At 42.5% G+C, this 18,375-nt stretch overlaps 3 protein-coding genes and 1 long non-coding RNA gene across 7 annotated transcripts in view; 1 reads left to right on the forward strand and 3 right to left on the reverse strand.

Moving 5' to 3' along the window:
* Positions 1-2,258, reverse strand: part of dctn1b (dynactin 1b) — a 32,460-nt gene extending 30,202 nt beyond the window's left edge. Inside the window, exon 1 of the mRNA XM_047327363.1 lies at positions 2,133-2,258. The gene's annotated coding sequence lies outside the window, so the exon portion shown is untranslated. The remainder of the gene's footprint in view (positions 1-2,132) is intronic.
* LOC118285834 lies at positions 120-9,036 on the forward strand. Its single transcript, XR_004785273.2, has 2 exons — positions 120-542; positions 8,389-9,036. It is a non-coding gene; the product is annotated as an uncharacterized LOC118285834 (long non-coding RNA).
* LOC118285828 (probable N-acetyltransferase camello) lies at positions 3,835-6,339 on the reverse strand. 4 transcript variants are annotated; one of them, XM_035609702.2, is made up of 2 exons: positions 5,998-6,339; positions 3,835-5,475 (listed from the first exon to the last, which is right to left on the reverse strand). In XM_035609702.2, the coding sequence occupies exon 2, from the start codon at positions 5,464-5,466 to the stop codon at positions 4,792-4,794; it is 675 nt and encodes a 224-aa protein (XP_035465595.2). In that variant the 5' UTR covers positions 5,467-5,475; positions 5,998-6,339; the 3' UTR covers positions 3,835-4,791. The 4 variants fall into 4 exon arrangements, with proteins under 4 accessions (XP_035465595.2, XP_035465594.2, XP_035465593.2 ...); XM_035609701.2 differs by having other exon boundaries at positions 3,835-5,479; XM_035609700.2 differs by having other exon boundaries at positions 3,835-5,641; positions 5,998-6,338.
* slc39a8 (solute carrier family 39 member 8) lies at positions 6,777-18,193 on the reverse strand. The gene is made up of 8 exons (XM_035609676.2): positions 17,668-18,193; positions 16,593-16,752; positions 13,566-13,735; positions 13,313-13,435; positions 12,041-12,196; positions 10,274-10,481; positions 9,428-9,612; positions 6,777-8,526 (listed from the first exon to the last, which is right to left on the reverse strand). The coding sequence occupies exons 1-8, from the start codon at positions 17,905-17,907 to the stop codon at positions 8,380-8,382; spliced, it is 1,389 nt and encodes a 462-aa protein (XP_035465569.1). The 5' UTR covers positions 17,908-18,193; the 3' UTR covers positions 6,777-8,379.
* Positions 18,194-18,375: the final 182 nt, after the last annotated feature.

Below are 18,375 nucleotides of genomic sequence, written 5' to 3' on the forward strand. Positions count from 1 at the left end.
GCAGAGTTTCTGTGAGAGAGACGAGTATATACGCATTTCAGCAGCAGAACAAAAGACACCCAGCTTTCAGGAAGGGGGGGGTGGGGGGGTTCGTAAAAGCTGTAGCGACATACTTATGATTTGGGGCTGTGTCCGCGTTTGTGGCTTCACAGCCAACAGGGAAAGTTATACACAGCTTGTGATGTTTAGAGGACACGAAATAAAACCACTGCAGTCTCTTCTTCGCACCCTTTTATGCAAATGACGACGAAGGCAGAACCAAAAGAGGGGGTTGTTGGGGATCTCTGGTGAGGAAGGGAAAGACGAGAGACAACGAGCCAGAATCAGAAGAGCTGCGTCCTCCTCACAGACGATGAGGACAAAGGCAGAGACGACTCAGCCGTACGTCTGCTGCTGCCGCGAGCCGGTTCACACCGGTGAACAGGAAGGATGCAGGGATAGAATGACACTGCTGTGGGATTTCAAGGAGGAACATTGTGAGCGCACTTCACCTCAGTCCGCCCTGCCAGGCAAGGACGGACAAAGCAACGTCAGCAAACAAGGTAAACACGAGCGAGGTAATTATGATTCAGAAAATTTGACGCAAACGTGGACCACACGGGAAAAAGAATGTGCGACAGAGATCGTGCTGACACGAGAGGCTGAATGAAAGAAAGCAAACTGCTGTGTCACAACTCATTCAGATATCTCCGAGCTACCTCATCAAACATTTGTATTTCTACAGCTGTGAATAACAATTGAAAACTATTTTTTTCAAGCTGAAAGTCACTGAATAGTTTTTTTTTTTTGATAAATGATTAATTTGAGATCCTAAAGTGACGTCTTCCTCTCAGCCAGAAAAACAAATGCAGTGGTCCAGTTTTAGTTCATGTGCAAATATATCCATAATCTTAGTCATAAGAGAAACTATTATTAATGATCATATTTTTCTATTCTCTAAATTACAGCCAACATTACTTTTACATAGAGAAAGGTTAGATGTATATATGACATATAGGAAGTGAAGTATAGGTTGACAAAATATTAATCAGCAACCATTTTAATCATCAATAACATGTGCAAGTCTCTCAGTCATTGAACTGGTTATAGAGACTCAATGTTGCACATTTGCTGTGGGTAATTGTGATGAACATTTTGACTGTTTGACACCATTTTCTTTTAGTTTGACTTTTGATTATTGAAAAAAAATTGGACAATTCATTGATATAGTCGTTTCTAGAATTGCATCCATACCTACAATAGCGGATGCACATTATTTAACTGTATGCTCACACTACATGCACACTAATGATATTCAGACCTATATGGTCTCATCACTGAAAAATAGGTCATCCATAGAAAACAGGGTCAGCACCTCATTCCACAGTACGTCAAATTAGCCCACAGAATACACACAAAACATCCTTTTAGCATCAATTAAAAAAAAATTATATCAATGGCTCCACATTGGTTATGGAGATAGAAACTCAGTAATGTGGTGCCATCTAGTGTGTTCAGAGCCAAAGAGCCCACAGCTCCACACTCACACGTCCCAGACCACCATCATGTTATTTCACTCATTTAATTAAACAGCACATATGATTTATTATTTTAATTCTTTTGCCAGTTATGTGTCTGGTGGGAGTCATCATAAATCACAGCATGGGTGTGGCTGACGCATGACACAACATTTCTGACAAATTAAGACTAATTGGATAAACAATTAGGGCTAAAAACAAAAAAAATTAGATTGGATTAATCTGGATTTGAGATTAATTAATCCCAACGAGACTAATCATCTCATTATGACTGGATATCCACGTCGACCTTTTAACCACCAACCAACACTCATTAAATATTTGTAACGGTCTTGGCTCCATATTTAATCGTTTTATTGCGTCTTTTCATCATCTGTCATCCACACCACCGTCCCGTTGGTGGCCGGTGCTCGGTGCTGTCAGCCGGGACACTCCCTGATTGGCTTGCTAGCAACGTTAGCCGTTAGCCTCGGTTATCAATTTGACACACCAGAAATATCATGTAGGAGTTAATTTTAATAATAAACACACATATATATTTTAATGCAGGTGTGTGAATATATATTTAGACTGTATCCCCGACCCTGCCACGGGCGTAAAAGAGATAAATCTTACCCGTGTGTATGTCCTGAAATCCGGCTAACGGCTACCGCTTCGCCCCGGACAGGCTACATCCATCCTTGGAGTCTTCTTCTTCTTCATCTTCTTCATCTTCTTCTTCTGTTTTTTTTTGGCGGTTGGCAAACAACAAGTTGGTGCATTAGCGCCACCAGCTGGTGTGGAGTGTGGCTCAGCATCGCTATTGACTATATACACTCCGACTAACCAAAGAAAACAAACAAACTTAATAATAAACAAACAAAACCAACAAACAGACAAAAAATTTGTATCTTCTCAATTACTTATGTTTGTCTAAGATACTGAAATATGACTCGATAATACTCATCTGTGTTCTTATGTAGAATATCTACTAGATTAAACCGTACATTTTTCTTTCTGAGGTTTGGAATAAGATGCTCAGTGGGAGTCTGACCACTGGACCGGACGCATCCGTCCTGAGATGTCCGAGCTGCCGCCTGACTCCAGCCCGCCGGCTGTCAGTGAGCAGAACAACAAGGTTTTGATAACAAACTGATCTACTTTAAAATATGTATTATAGTATTTATGGTTTTTCTTATTGGAAGATAATTGAACAAAACAAAAGAGGCAATTAGGGGGAAAAAATTTCTTGTTTTCTTTTCTTGAGTTCATATTTAATCTACTAACTTTTTATTTAAGTTTAAGATTAGTGTGGGTAAATTCAATTATTAGGTTAACAAATAAATAAATAAATAATCTCCCCAAAAATGCTAAAATAACACAAGAGATAATCTATGAAGGCAGATGGGCAAAATCACCATTTTAAAATGCAGCCTCAGCCTGGATTAAATGGAAAGTAAAAAAAAAAAAAATTGAAATTGAAAAAGGAGCGAGCTACAGAGGTCTGGTAAGGTCACTTATTTCCAACTCCACTTGCCCCAGATATGTTTTTCTTCAAAATCACCATACAAATACATAAGAGTAAATTTAAAACAAACACAATAAAAGACATTAGAAAAAAACAGATCAGCTGTTGGTTATTGAAGGTAGCCAAGGTAATTAGACTCAGCCACTCAAAGTATCCACGTGTTTTAAATGTGAGTGTATGTGTGTGAGTAGTGTGAGCAAAAATGCATCATTGATGATGCTCAGATTAAAGTTGAAGCTGAATCTCAATGTTCTCTGTGTCCTGATCTAAACATAAAAAAAATAATGTATTCTTCCTTTTCCCATCTGTGATGGTAACAACCTGGCATCCTCAGCTTTTGAGCATCCGTACGGAACGCTTACATTTTTTGCCTGTGTGCGAACAAACCCCGACCCACAGGCTTGCCCCTGAAGCTCTGGATCTCTGCTTCTGCTCAAAGGAGGATCGTTCAGCCTGTGGCCACGACTTTCCCCCCCCCCCTCCCCCCTGGGCTCCCATGAAGAGAGGCCCTGTTCTTCCTCCATTACTGGTTGAACAGGTGCCACACTGTCTGTCATAGATCAAACGTAAAAGGCTGTAGGCTACTGTTTCAGAGTATCACACACACACACACACACACACACACACACACACACACACACACACACACACACACACACACACACACACACACACACACACACACACACACACACACACACACACACACACACACACACACACACACACACACACACACACACACACACACACACACACACACACACACAAAGCTCACCAGCACAGGGAAGAAGGAAGTAAAGACGTGGGTATATTTTTCGATTAAAAAGTGAAGTACATGTTTTATTGCCTGTCATGTGTCTCAATGGGCAATACTTCAAACAGTACAGGAAGTTGAAATACTGTATAAAAAAAACAAAAACCCATCAGATTTGGCCCTGATATGAAAAGGTACAGTCATGATCTAATCTCCTCAAGCAGCTCAGTGTTCACAGGTTCACAAGAGCTGCAACAATTTGTCTAATTAATCTGTCAATAAGTTGATTGGTCAAATATCAAATTAATCAGCAACTACTTTAATTACAGAACAATCATTTTTCTTAAGAAAAGAGTGGGCATTTACTGCCCCTCTCTCTCTGTTATATATCACTGTAGACGGAATGTCTGATGGTTGATTGGTCTGACTTTATAGATTAATGATGAAAGAACAACAACAGTAATTCACGTGGATAAGAGACAACAGTGTCAAATCAATCGCAGCGTCAGGCTGGATTAAATAAGGAAAATTTAAATAGAAAAATTGTAATTGATAAAAGGAGCGAGCTACAGAGGTCTGGTAAGGTTACATATTTCTAACTCCACTAACCCCCAGATTTTTTTTTTTCTTGTAATCTGATGCTGACATCACTTCAGGACACCTTTCACAAAGCTGTGGTAGAGTTTTTACAATCTGTAAATTGACTTCAATGTGTAAAAATAATGGTATACTCCAGAGAAATCAATTAATGTTACAAAAACTATAGGAGCAACTTGAGATACACTTAATTCTAAGTATCCAGAGGAAATGAATGAACTCCTTTACCAAATGAAATAATCCAGAAACCTAAAAGAAGCTCCATCACCATGGAACATTTAACAGAGTGACCACGGCCATTGCAGACGTTCCCGAACCAATATCCCATTTTGCGAAAACAATAATATGATGATTCATTCTGTCCTTCAGAAAGCGGATGAGATGAAAGGTGCCCTGACGTCCTCACGCCAGATTCAGTCCCTTTTGCCGTCTCTCTGTAAATCCAGTCTGTACTCAAACAACGTGAAGTTCATGATTTTGGCAGCGAGCTCGGGGACAACGAACTCTCTGGTCTTCTCGAAGCCTATGCTCTCGTACAGCTTCTGAGCGTCCGTCTGCACCAGCGACGTGAACAGGACGACTGCGGCAAAACCCCTGTCGCGAGTGAACTCGGCCACCGTGCCGCACAGAGTCTTAGCGATGCCCATCCTGCGGTGACTGCGGCACACGGACATGCGCTTCAGCTCCAGGCACCCGGGCGCGTGCTCCGCCGGGAGGCACGCCACCGTGGCGACCACCCGGCCGTCGCTTTCAGCCACCCAAAAACACGAGTCCTTGTGCTTCAGGTAGGTGTCACCGATGCTGTTCAGGTCCTTCCTGAGGGAGGTGTCGATGTAGCTGTTGAACATGTAGACGACAACCTGCCGCGCTCCGGCCAGGAACAGCGTGACGGCCAGGATGGGCAGCAGGAAGGACTTGGAGCTGGTCAGGAGGGCGCAGAACACGCACATGAGCACCATCTGGGTCAGCGGCTGCTTCAGGAGGTGCATGAAGGACGAAGGCACGTGCTCGCTCATCCCCAGGGTGAAGATCTCCCTCACCGCCTCGGCGTCTTCGTCGCGATACTTCCGGACCTGAATGTTGGCCATGGCTCGGCTCTGACTTCGGGAATCCAAACAGGCGGACACAACGCGTGAGAGGGGAGAACCTACAGCAAATGCCTTGATCAGTCAGCTTGCAAACATATAGGCTATTCATCATGTCGTCCTTTTGTCCAGTCTGGGTTCCTTTCACCTTCACCGTGTTAAAATAAGCAGTGCAGTGCTGAAATGAAGCGCAGCACAGAGGAACTGGCAATTTCATAATGCAGTTTGCAGAGATTTCACTTCACTACATTTTAAGGGGAAAATAAAGCACAAACATTAATCTAACAGCTGCATTTAACTCTAAATTGTCTATAAGGGATTAATAAATGAGCCATTAGCTAATTCAATGCAACAGCCTCTTCGATGGGGTCCGCATTAAAAACTGAACGCTTTTACACATACATACATATACCACTCATCTGCTAACAGCAGTTAGCATCCGAGCTAGCATCACAAAGGTGCTCGCCCGAGGTTTTTAAATCGCTCTGAGATTCACGTCGGAGTTTACAAAGACTTTGAATGAAGACGACTCACCTGTGTTCTCTCCGGCGGCTCGAAGTGGTGCTTGAATCAGCTGAGCGTTTAAATGAACGTCGGATTGGTTTTTCTCCCCGGATTTGCCCACAGGGAGTTAGCTGACATGTGCTGCGTTCAGGTACAGTCGGCAGAATGGCGAGAGAGCCGAGTCGATTCAGCTCGCAGATTTCTTTACATGTAACTTCTACTTATGTAACCACAGGTTTGATATTCATACGGTAAGTTGTAACTTCTACTTCCACCCAGAGCCTGTCTAGATGTTTTTATATACTCGCCTCAAAGTTGGAGCAAGGAGGCGGAGTGTTTTAGCCACTCGGCTGCTCATATTTACTGTACCGTGCTGTCATGAACGCAACTTGGGTCACTTCCTATTTTATGTGGATTGGTCAGATTTACGTAACAGTCACGTTATGGAGCCAAGTCAGGGTCAAGAGTGTAAACAATACAAGTGTATCCAAAATAAAAAATAGCAAGAAAAAAAATTGGTGTCAACTTAGACATAACATAACATAAGTTATTATAGTGTAACTGCATGACGGATTAACACAGACACTACACGTGTACTATGAATATGAAAGTATATTGTCTTGTTAGAAAATAGAAACCAGGCAGAATTTGATGATTTAGCCAGTTGTTTAAGTAACGTTGAGTTTTTTTCAGTGAAATGATTCCATACAAAAGTTTTCCAAACCTTTTTGCCAGGGAGCCCTTAAAATGAAACTAATGTCAGAAGTCCAAAGGAAGTTTTTTGTTTTATTTAAAATATCAGACCCCAATAAGTTTATTCATTTATTTATCCAATAATTTGAAAAAAACAAACAACGACTGGACCGTGACAGGGAGTATAAATAGACATAACTTGTGTGTGAAGTGTGTTTTGCTGCTTTCCTGTCTTAAGAATTTAGAATTTTTCATTTTATTAAATAAACATTTCCACACAATATTGTTAAAATCTCTGCTTCCCTTTATACATTGTAAAGCATAAAATAAAAATAAAACACAAATATTACATTAAAAAAAATTTAAGAACTGTTTATGTTTAGAACCCCCAAGTACAATTTTGTGGCTCTTCATAAAAAAAAAAATTACACAATTTAATCTTAAAAATAAAGTGATTTTCATACTGGCAGATGAAACACAAAATGGTAATCAATAAAAGCAAATAAATGAGCAATGCAAATTATATAACTAGTCCATTGTCATTTATTATAGTATCTGTACTCTTTGGTATTTCCTATTTCCTATGTTGGTTAATTATACTGCTCATACAGTCAGTGCTCCTCCAGGTTTTTTGCATGTGTTTGTGTATTTTGGAATACTTCTTCTATATATTGGAAAAGTCATTAAAAAAGTTGTATTTTGTCCGACAGTAGGCATCATTCCAAGTGTCATCAAAATAATAAAAAGTTTCCGTATCTAAAATTTTGTAGACAGCAAAATACATTCTCGGAAACATGCCGACGTAAGACTCCAGCTGCATAACCTTGAACGAGAGCCAGTGACGGTCGGCGAGGTCACAAACCCTAGAGGTCAAACTCTGCTGCCACAACAGTCAAAACTCTGAGTGTTGTCACGATAACGCAGCAGTTATGCTGGCTTCAGGTGCTATCGGAATTATGGTAAATACGAGTTGCAGACTTTGAAATTGCAAGTGAACTCCCCCCTCAAGTGGTGATTACGAGTGGGGAAACTCTGGAGATAATTTTGATACCAGAGTTCCCGAGTTGGGGGGCGACCAGAACCTTTCAACATGGCGGAGAAGAGGATAGATTCAGTAATGGATAATAAGTCATTCTTTCTTTTTTTAACAGTGCAACAAATATTAGCTGTTGCTTGTGTACATACATTTTAATCTGTAATCCATTCAACTTAACTTGATATAGATCAATGCCATTTTAACGTTCAATCCATAACAAATGCACTATAGTCGGCTAGTGCGGCACAAAGTTATTATAGCATCTAAAATGGAATTTTTTTCAATTCGTTCTGACAACAAAACGCTTTAACGTGACATTCTCCGACTTCACATAGTGGAAAGTAGGATATTCCCACAGGCGTGAAGGCAGCATAAGTTTAAGAAGCAGCACCACAATAAATTTAAACGAAAGATATTTCAATACGTGTGACGACTGTAAAAATAATTTATTGTCCCCTTAAAACAAATGCGTCTGTATCTCATACAGGAAATGATTGTGAAGATTTTTTTTCCCTTTTACAGAGTAAACATTCCACTAAATCGATAGTCAAAAATAACAAATAAAAAACGTTTTAACACATTTTAGGGATTTTCCGTTTGTACAAAACATTCACTTCACATTCACTCTCCCTCCCAGCAGCTCATGACGATGTTGATTCCAGTTTGTCCTCCCCTCCTCTCCTCTAACCCAGGTTGATGTGCCCTGCGAATATGGTGATCAGCAGTATGATGGTGAAGCCGGTCAGCAGGCCTGCGTTCTGGATCAGGAAGAAGACGATCTTGGCGGAAGTTTCTTTCTGGTCTCGGGCGATGCTGTCCATCTCGGGAAACTGTGATAAGAGAGTGACACAGTTGACACCTTCAACGTGCAATATGAATATGAACCGGTCCGATTGTTCAACGGGCCAAATAAATGGGAAGTAAGAATATACGAACAGGAAGTGAGCATAGGTTTGTTTGTTTTAATATTGTTTTGATTCAAAATGAACCTGGAGAAAAGACCACAGGTCGACATCGTCAGTGCCTGAGCTTTAGCATGTAAAAAAAATTTTAATTGGCCAAATGGGAGTAAAAAATTAAGCACACAGCAGCACAGTTAAACTCAGCCATACACAAACATACAGTAAGCTCTCCCAAACCAAACATGCGTAAATCAGTATGTGGATTTATGATCATAAGCAGGACCAGGTTGTTTTAAGATTAGTAAATAGAAATGCCCTAAAGACATGAAAAGAGGTGATGGAAGGGGGGAAGGATAACAAAAAAAAAAATCTTATCTCTGCTCTTGCTCATTCCTTTCGAAGCCCCTTTGCTCACAAAATAAAACTTTAAGTGTGAAACAAGTTATGGACAAAATGTTTTCCCCTCCTTATAATTATGTTTATTTTTTAGGATATTAATTCATATTCTAAAATGATCCAAATTAACAAATCGGAGAATGTTTATATATTTAAAAAAATATCACCTTTGCTTCATCAAACAGCCATTTCAGAGGATTTCTGAGTCCTATTTGATTACAATACCATATGCTTTTGATCGATTTTAAACCAGTATTAATTATTTAATTTTGGTTTTCACTTTATGTAACTATGTTTTATGACCAATAAATCTTTTCTACTTTAAGAAGTAGACGATCATGAGTAGGCCTTGGCAGGAAACTCTGATTCCATGTCTCTGTCCGTACATTATTATCATTTTATTATCTTCCTCAGATAAAGGAATTAAACTCACCATGTCTGCCAGCGCGATATACAGGAACATTCCTCCCGCGATGGCGAAGATTGCGTTGGGGGCAAAGTTGCTCCCCAGCAGAATGCCAAACACGAGGCCGACGTAACACGACAACGCCGACAGCAGGTTGAAGAAAATGGCTTGCGGGATGCTCATGCCGGAGTTCAGCAGGATCACAAAGTCACCTGCACAGAGAACGAGACACAGCATCGATAAGATGTCGGGTTAGACCGGCAGTTTGAACATAATGACACAAGGAGTGGTTGAGTTTTTCCTCTCTTGCGCTTGACTATTGACGGCATTTTGCTCTTTAAAATAGTTTGCAATACAACTTGTTTCAGTTAGTTTAGTTTTAAATCTGAAATTAGTTTTCCCCCAAACGTTAGCTTTGAGGTTACATTTGCAAAAGGAATAAAGGGAATTTTGCTGTAGCAAAGTTATGAAAGAAAAATCATTAAGGTTTCATCCCCGTACAGAATGACTCAAAATCTTAATCAGGTTCTATTCCCAGCATTATGATCCCATGCTTTGTGTGACTATATATGTTATTCCTCTTCTCTTCTAGACATCTCTGTCTTGGCAAACATGCATATTTCTATAATAAGATAATATGAGTCTTGGATAAAGACACATTTTGGTGCAAGTCTACAGCTTGTCAGTAGAGGGCGCTAAAGATCCTCTTTGAGTGTAATGATATAACCTGTTTTAGATCCTTTAATCTCAGTTTTTCCCTCTAATCTCAATTTCAGGGGGGAAAAAAAGTCATTTAAATTCTGCCCTGTGACACAATATAAGATATATTGATTATGTACACGATGGGACGATCTCCCACGGCTCATCACTCACCCAGCTCATGGGGAAACTCCTCGCACACAATCGCCGTGGACGTGCTGAAGCCCGTCAGTATGGACACGGTGAACGACGCCCCGATGGCCAGGCCGTCGATGAAGTTGTGCAGCGCGTCGCTCAGCGTTATCATCCACGCCACCGTCTTGATGCTGGTCATTTGCTTCCCGCGCAGCCAGTGGCACGCCACGCCGCAGCCCTGGCCGTCCTGCGGAGGGAGGGGGCGGGCGAGAGGCACACGGCAATGTTCTTGAGTTCGATTTTTACAGAGGAAGACTCATCTGCAAATAATGAGTTTCATTATGAGGCTTTATTGAGCTGCAGAGATAAGACGCAATGATACTGTATCTCTGTGTTTAAAACCTAAAGTTCAAATCATCCGGAAAATAAAGGACAATAATTTTGGCATTTTCTCATCAATATCAAATTAAGATTTCATCTGACTGCCACTGGGCCAAAACCCCTGAGTCGTAGCATCTGTTAGTAGCACGTCTCATAGGGTGTCGGGGGACTGATGTTTATATACTGCAGACACAGGTGTTGTGTGGTGCGGTCCGAACCAATTTTTGGGGGGTTTTCAATTTACAGAGCCAGTACTGCGCCGAAACACCAGATTTGTCCGGCACTGAACCGACAGCTAGAAGGGCCGCGAGGGAATATTCGCTGAATTTTACAAAAAGTGTATTGGATTAAAATCGCTCACTGCCCCTTTAAATACTCTATACGATTAAAGTGCAATAGCGAAGGTATTTTTTCTTAACTTGCACTACTCTATTCAGAAATACTAAGGGTCTGCAGTCCAGATGCTAACATCAGCTGATGTTCAGCACATGTCATGGAGTCACAAAGTAGTGATGATACTATTTCTGAATGATTTTGAAACCTAGTTTGGCTTTTAGTTTATGTTTTATAAATAGAAATTTGGCCCTGATGACGTTTCTAGATTTTTGTTAAGCGATAACCAGAGTTATTGCAATTCATCCTGCGCTAGAGCAAGTGGCCAGAAGTCAGGGGATCACCAGAGTCGTATCCATCTCTTAAAGTATACATACCGATCAGCTACAGGAACTATTCTTGTTTTTTCCCTCAATGGATGTGAAGCATTTGCAACAAGACCATCATTAATTACACATATGATGGCAACGAGTTCTTGTCAATGGGGAAGCCGGAGACCAGACGAGACACAAACAGAGCCTTTGCAGTTTTGCCTGCGGTGACAAAACGCCCGTTCTTTTAGCCGCGGGCCCGAAAACAAGGAAGTCTTTGTGCTCGACTCGGACAATTCCAGCTCTTACCCGGAGTGGAAGGATCCGAGGCCGTCAGCCTGCTCCCAGTGTCACTCTCATGTCCGTTTGTTTGGTCGTTTTTTTGTTTTTTTTTAATCCCTTGAAAAGAGACAGACTCCTCCATATGACACAAGATTCCACCGTTAAACATTAACGAACGCTCTAATGCTGCTTCATCAGCTACGGAAGTACATTTTGATAAACTGTCCAGAATTGCACCCTTTTTTTTTTGCAAGATCGGCACAGGAACTCGCACACGTGGTGACTCACAAAGAGGTTAAATTACCGTCAGTTTAAGGTCACAGGAACTAATGAGATAAAGACCTGTGGTCGACAGCAGATCTCTCGCCGGTTCTTTTACGAGCTTATCTCAATAACCCGTTGATCATTGAATGCAGGGTGGCAGAGCGGCACACAGGGTTCATCACATCCCGTGTGTGTGTGTGTGTGTGTGTGTGTTAAATAACTTAGAGGGACTTACCTTTGGATGTGGAAGCTCTGAGGTCAGGCTGCTCTTGTCTAAGGTGACGGTGCTAATGCCAGACAAAATGATGGAGTCGCTCATATCCGCCATGCCGCCGTTGTGAAGGGAGTTTTCTTGAGGCAGCTCCGCGGGAGTGAAGTGGCTGTGGCCGAGCTGAGGAGACGACCCACACACACACGCGGGAAATCAAATGAGAAAACACAGGGACAATACAAAGTAGAGCTGCAACAGCTAATCGATTAGTAATCGACTACTAAATTAATCCCAACTTTTATGATAATCGGTTAATTGGTTCAAGTAGTTTTTATGAAAAAAAAAGAAGGCAAAATTCTCTGATCTCAGCTTCTTAGATGTGAATATTTTCTGGTTTCTTTGCTCCTCTATGGCAGTAAACTAAATATCTTTGGTGTGTGGACAAAACAAAGACATCATCTTGGGTTTTTCCATCATTTTATGACAAACAACAAATCGATTAATCGATAATAAGTTGCAGCCCTAATACAAAGTATTAGATAAGTTGATATCATGACCTGATTTGTGTCGCTACATAAAAAGTTAAAAGATTGCCAACGCGGTGACAACTCGGCCAGAGGGGCAGCTTGAATGTTTAAACCACATTTCCAGGCAATTCATTCAATAGTTGTTGAGACATTTCACACTGTGATTTACAGTTATTATTCATGGGACAACTGAAAAACAAAGTTTCATGGGAATTATTCTCACAGTTATTGAGATGTATAATCTTGAATAGTTTAGACAAGTTGCAGTTTTACTGTGTTTGTGTGAGATTATTATCAAAAATTTGCTAACTGGCTGTTTGTGTTCGCTTTATGTTTCAGCCAGACAGGAAAGTGAAAGGTGCAATAATCTTAAGACAAATCAAAACAAATCTTGGCAAGGAAGCACATAAGTGCTTATAAAAAGTGTTTCCTACACCGTCGACTGAGTTATTACCTTTATTTTAGTATAAAACATTACAAATATTAGGATCCTTTGCAATACAAACCTCATATTTACTGTAGGTCAAAGTAGCGACTTTGACACCTGTTGTAAAATGATTATTTAAAATAATGTGCATGACTCCCATAAAGAGCAATTTCCTCGCGGCAGTCAGCAGTCAGGAGTCAAATTAACCAATAAACCAGGGCTGTTCAGTGGCAGATTTATAACGGAGATATGAGAAATGATTTCAATCGGCCATAAATGGAAAGGGCTTTTAATAAACTAGTAAAAAAATAAACTAGGGAACCCGTTGCCCTGTCCGGTTACCTCATGGTCCATCCGCAGACACAGTTTCAGGACCTTCTCCACAAAGAACAGGAGATAAAAGCCGCCGAATATTCCCACTGCGTTCGCCACGTAGTTATCGGCTTTGGGATCAAAACCCAGCGCCTGCGGATTAACAGAAGAATGTTTAGTGGCCTGATTTCTTACAGGAGCACACACACAAAAGACATTGTTCATAGACGTTCTGCGAATGAGTTTTCTTCTCGGCTGATGATCGGCCTCTTTTCTCCCTCACCTCCGGTATGAGCTGCAGCACGGCGTTGGAGAAGAGCGTCCCGATGGCCAGGCCGATGAAGTAGGTCAGCACTTTGGGGAAGTACGATTTCTTGGTGAAGGGAATCAGCAGGAGGCCGAGCAGCGACGCGAAGTTGATCACGGTGACCGCCAGAAACCCGTAACCCCAAACTGTCAAGGGGAAAGAAAGACTTAAACAATATTATCCTTCCATTTCCTGCTTCTTTTGATCTCGGTGCTTCTGTTCCTCTTTGGCGCTTTCAGATCATTGGTGTTGCGTTTAATGGCGACATCATCTTCAGCGATCGCAGAAGCTTTTATTAATCGAGCGTGTCACTGCGGTGGAGTCAAGGTCATGCAGAGGACGTCCACCGGGCGCCACGGTGAAGATCCTCGGCCTTTTTTCTTTTTTCCGCCCTGAGCTGTGTCTCGGAGGCAGGACTTCCTAAACACCAACCGTGGAGCTGTGACCCTTATTTTTCCGGCTGGGTGGCGTTCACACAGTCTTGTTGATTATCACCGACACGTCAGGAAAGGTCTGACACCTAACTTGTTCAACACCCAGCGTAACTTTTTACAATTGCCCCCCTGTAAACATGGGTAGGTAGGAACAGAAAGCAAAGAGTATGGAAATAAGACACCAAAATAAACATGTTAATATATATATATGTGTGTGTATGTGTGTACATAACTGTACTTATGTGGCGCTTTTCTCGTCTCCTCGACCACTCAAAGCCTTTTACGGTACGAGTTTCTTTCAGCCATTCACGCACACATTCGTACAGTGCGACTTCTTAACAGCGTCACATTCACACACTGACGGCAATTTAGGGGTTAAGTGTCTTGCCCAAGGACACTTCGGCCTGCAGACTGGGGAGGGCGCGGGATCGAACCCACAAACTTTTGGTTAGTGGACGAGCCTCTCTAACTCCTGAGCCACAGCCGCCCGACATATATTCAATAATGAACTGCTGAATTAGAAAGTGTATTTTATTCTGACCTGATATCACACAACAGAACGTGAATTATTTTGTATGTAATAATTATACGATAACTATATTGTTCCCTAGTAAATCTATGAAAATGTCGCCCCCCCAAAAAACCCGCTCTGTCTCGCAATGTTAGAGAGAGTCGGAAAAACAGTTCCTGGATCCGCCCCCTTTTGTACGGATCTGCCCAAAACCTTCATGGAGTTTGTTCCCGGTCCATGTTCCTACTTTCTACCAACACAACCAGCAAACTAGAACGCCACTCAGTCGCCTTCCATTTTGCTCACACCCACAGATACCAAGTCCCCTAAATATGCCTGATTTCTTTTCATCAAGATCCAAATTCACAGTTCACGAGGGTTTTTGTTTCCTTGAATTCCCTTTGTCTGAATCCCCGCCCCCCCCTAAAACTTGATTGGTTTATTCTTGGCCAATGTGTCATCCTTCCAAACACGACTTCCACGGTGGAGGTCACAGAAGAGGAGCAGGGGACGTTGGAGCACAAAGCTAAAAGTAGATGCAGCCTGAGACACTTCACCTCGGGGGCACGAAACTCACAGAAAACAGGGGCAACCCTACTTTCTTCTGAATCCTTTTCTTTGCATTTATTACGACACATTATTGTGTGTGTGTGTGTGTGTGTGTGTGTGTGTGTGTGTGTGTGTGTGTGTGGCTCAACAATATTTATGTGCCGAGGAGAAATTCTGCTCGGAAACAGCGTGCATCACGGACATCAGGACGAACAACAGTCACAGTTGGCTGTGACTGAGTCAACAGCGCGGAGGAGCAGCGTCTGACCGGTGGGGGGGGGTGTACCAGGGAGGTCGGTGTCACTGGCGAATCAATCCAGGACAGTGTGGACGGTTAAGTTATGGATCCTCCGCAGGAGATGACTCCGGTTTTGACTTGATCAGATCCAGAAAAAAACTATTATTTTGGCGCCAATCATTTTTTTAAGTGAAACTCTGATATTGTGTCAGGCCCTGAACTTTATGAGACTGAAGTGGATGGGGGGGCGGGCAGCTAAAATTTCTGGAAAATGTGAGCCCATGTGAGAGAATACAGCAGCGAGTGGACGGACGCGTTGATGACCGCAAAGTCATCATGTCCCGCCTCCTGCTGCTCCGCCCGGACGCCGCAGATCTGCTGCGCAAAAGTTCCTGTGTTGGTGTGAACGCGTCTGACTCAGACACATCTACTGATACAGAAGATCCTGCCTCAGAAGGAACAGCAAATTGTTTCACTTCCCTCCAGCTGTAACAGCTGACCGGGTTTGTAACACTTGATGTATTTGAAAGACTGTCAACCGCCAGGATCACTAACTAACGAAAACGTGTCAATGAGGTTAAATATCTGTCTCTTCGCCGCCCGTCAGTCTGAACTGAAGCAGCCACTTGGATCAGAGGGTGAAACGTCTTCCGAGTATCTACAACCAGTCATGATTCGACACTTCTTGGATATGCGTGAACTGGATATGCAAAATACCAAGATGAGGGAAGAAAACAGATAAACAGGTTCTTTAAAACCTATAACCTCTTTAAACGTAGTAACTCTTACAGTTTTTCTCCATGTCTCTTGATTCAATTTTCATTTTGTGGTTTATTTTGTCTATTTATTTCCTGCGGTGATAAATAAAGCAGAAGAGTAATTGAATTGCTGTTGACAGTTCATTTATAAAAGGGACTGCAGGAAAGAAGAGAGAAGACGTCGCTCTGACACAACTCTGAGGTCGGGTCCAAACCCTCGGCTTTCACATTTCAGTGAAGTGCAACCTCAGCCAATCAGAGTCCAGAATGCCCCAATTCCTGTTGATTGTTTTTTGGGGGGCCACAGGCCCAAAAGAAAATGTCTACAATGATTTTAAGAAGCGTCCAGAAGAAATCTCATAGCATTTCTGTCCCTGCGGATAAAAGCACCAGTGCCAGAGCTGATTCAGAGAAACAAACCCCCATGAACTGTGAAGTATTTGACTAGGGGGGGGGAGGGAGGGAGGAGGAGGGGGGTGGGTTGCGTGCAGCAGTCGTGATGAAGCAACTCACCAGAGTAGTCGGGAGACAGCACGATCTTGGAGGTGTAGGGGCAGGAGGGCAGCAGCACCTGGGTCAACACGGCGGGACAGATCCTCCCCAGGTGTCCCACGGTCAGCTGGCTGACATTACTGAACCCGAAGTGGGACAAGATCTGCTCTGCCGAGGGACACTGAGGGGGGCCCACAGAGACATTGTTAGATTATTAAAAAAAAAAATCTGAATCTCTGTGTCGTGCCTAAAATTCTTTTCTGATTTTATTTCTTTTAAATGCTGCATATTTCTCACATTTGCTTATGTGACCTCTTTTGGGAATCATAGTGTCTGTCTGATGGGGATGCACTGCACTGGGCTACTAGCTTGCATGTGGTATCCACGGATACTTGTACCTAGTCATGTTTGTTTGTTTATTTATAATTATTATTTTGTTAATTCTGTTGTTTTTGATTTAATATTCCGAGGTAGCCATTTTTAAAGAACTGACTAGGGAGAATGGAAGGAAATTAGCACATACAGCTGACTCCGGCTTATTTACAGCATCTTGTCTGTCAATTAATGAGTATTGACCCAATCCAATATATATATATATTGTATGAAATGTGCTGTATAAATAAAGTATTATTATGATGATGATTGTTAGAAGGGGATAAAATAGGATCTATTCATGTAATTTATTATGAGGCTATGTGCTAACCATACCATAAAGTAGAAATGTTAATTTACAGGTATATATGAATGCTTGTTTGATGTTATTATGCAGCTTAATACAAGACATAATTGTATATTTTATTATTTTTTAAGCGTTGATAAATCTGCATCTATTTTACATCTAAAAGCAAAACCTGAGGCACAAGTGTCAAATGGATATAAAATATGAGTTAATGACTAAATATATGTTCAACAGCTACTCAGATTGTCCAATAAGTGAAACGCATATGATACCACATAACGTCTCAAGCAACATTACTACTATATTATGAACTAAAAAATTACATTGAGGAATTCCATAAGTGATAAGGAGGGAAACAAGTTCATTTCTGAAAGTAAAAATGACAAACGATCGTTGGTTTGTGTCGCTCTGACTCGCCTCTTGGTTCGCCAGCGGGTTGTCCACCTCGACCGTGTCGGACCTGCGGGCCGAGATCAGCAGCAGCAGATCCTCCAGGTCCCGCGTGGAGATCGACGCGTTCTCGCCGTAGAAGTGCAGGATGTTCTCCAGGAAGCCGAGACCGTCCGCCGGCGTCGCCGCCGCCGCGCGCCCTGCGCCGCGCGCCGCCGGCACAAAGGCGAGGAGGGCGCACGCCAGGACGCATCTTGCGCGCAACATCTCTACGAGTCTGTCGTGGTTCAGGTTCCTCTTAGGGGGGAGAAAGAAAAACAGATCTCTCTTCTTCTGCTGCTGTGGAGGAGGAGGAGGTGGAGGAGGAACTTCACAGAGAAATCACGATTCCCCGTGGAGTTTGTTCGCAGCGCGCAATCATCTGGTCCATGGCGGAGTCACGCAGCGGAGAGTTTATCAAGTTTTTTTCCCCCCAAAACTCTCTCCCTCTCTGCTGCGCTGCTGTGCGTAAATCCAACCCGGGCACTGAGTGAGTGAGAGAGGGAGGTGGACCGGGTTCAAGGATCACACACTGCACAGTCATGGAGGGGGAGGGGGAGGGGGGGGGGGGGCCATGGAGGTGGCCGACCGCGTGCACTCCACGTTTCACTGTTTCTATTGTGACACACTTTCTCTCTCTCTCTCTCTCACACACACACACACACACACACACACACACACACACACACACACACA

The sequence above is a fragment of the Scophthalmus maximus genome, chromosome 15 (genome assembly GCF_022379125.1).
Source record: "Scophthalmus maximus strain ysfricsl-2021 chromosome 15, ASM2237912v1, whole genome shotgun sequence".
Lineage (NCBI taxonomy): Eukaryota > Metazoa > Chordata > Actinopteri > Pleuronectiformes > Scophthalmidae > Scophthalmus > Scophthalmus maximus.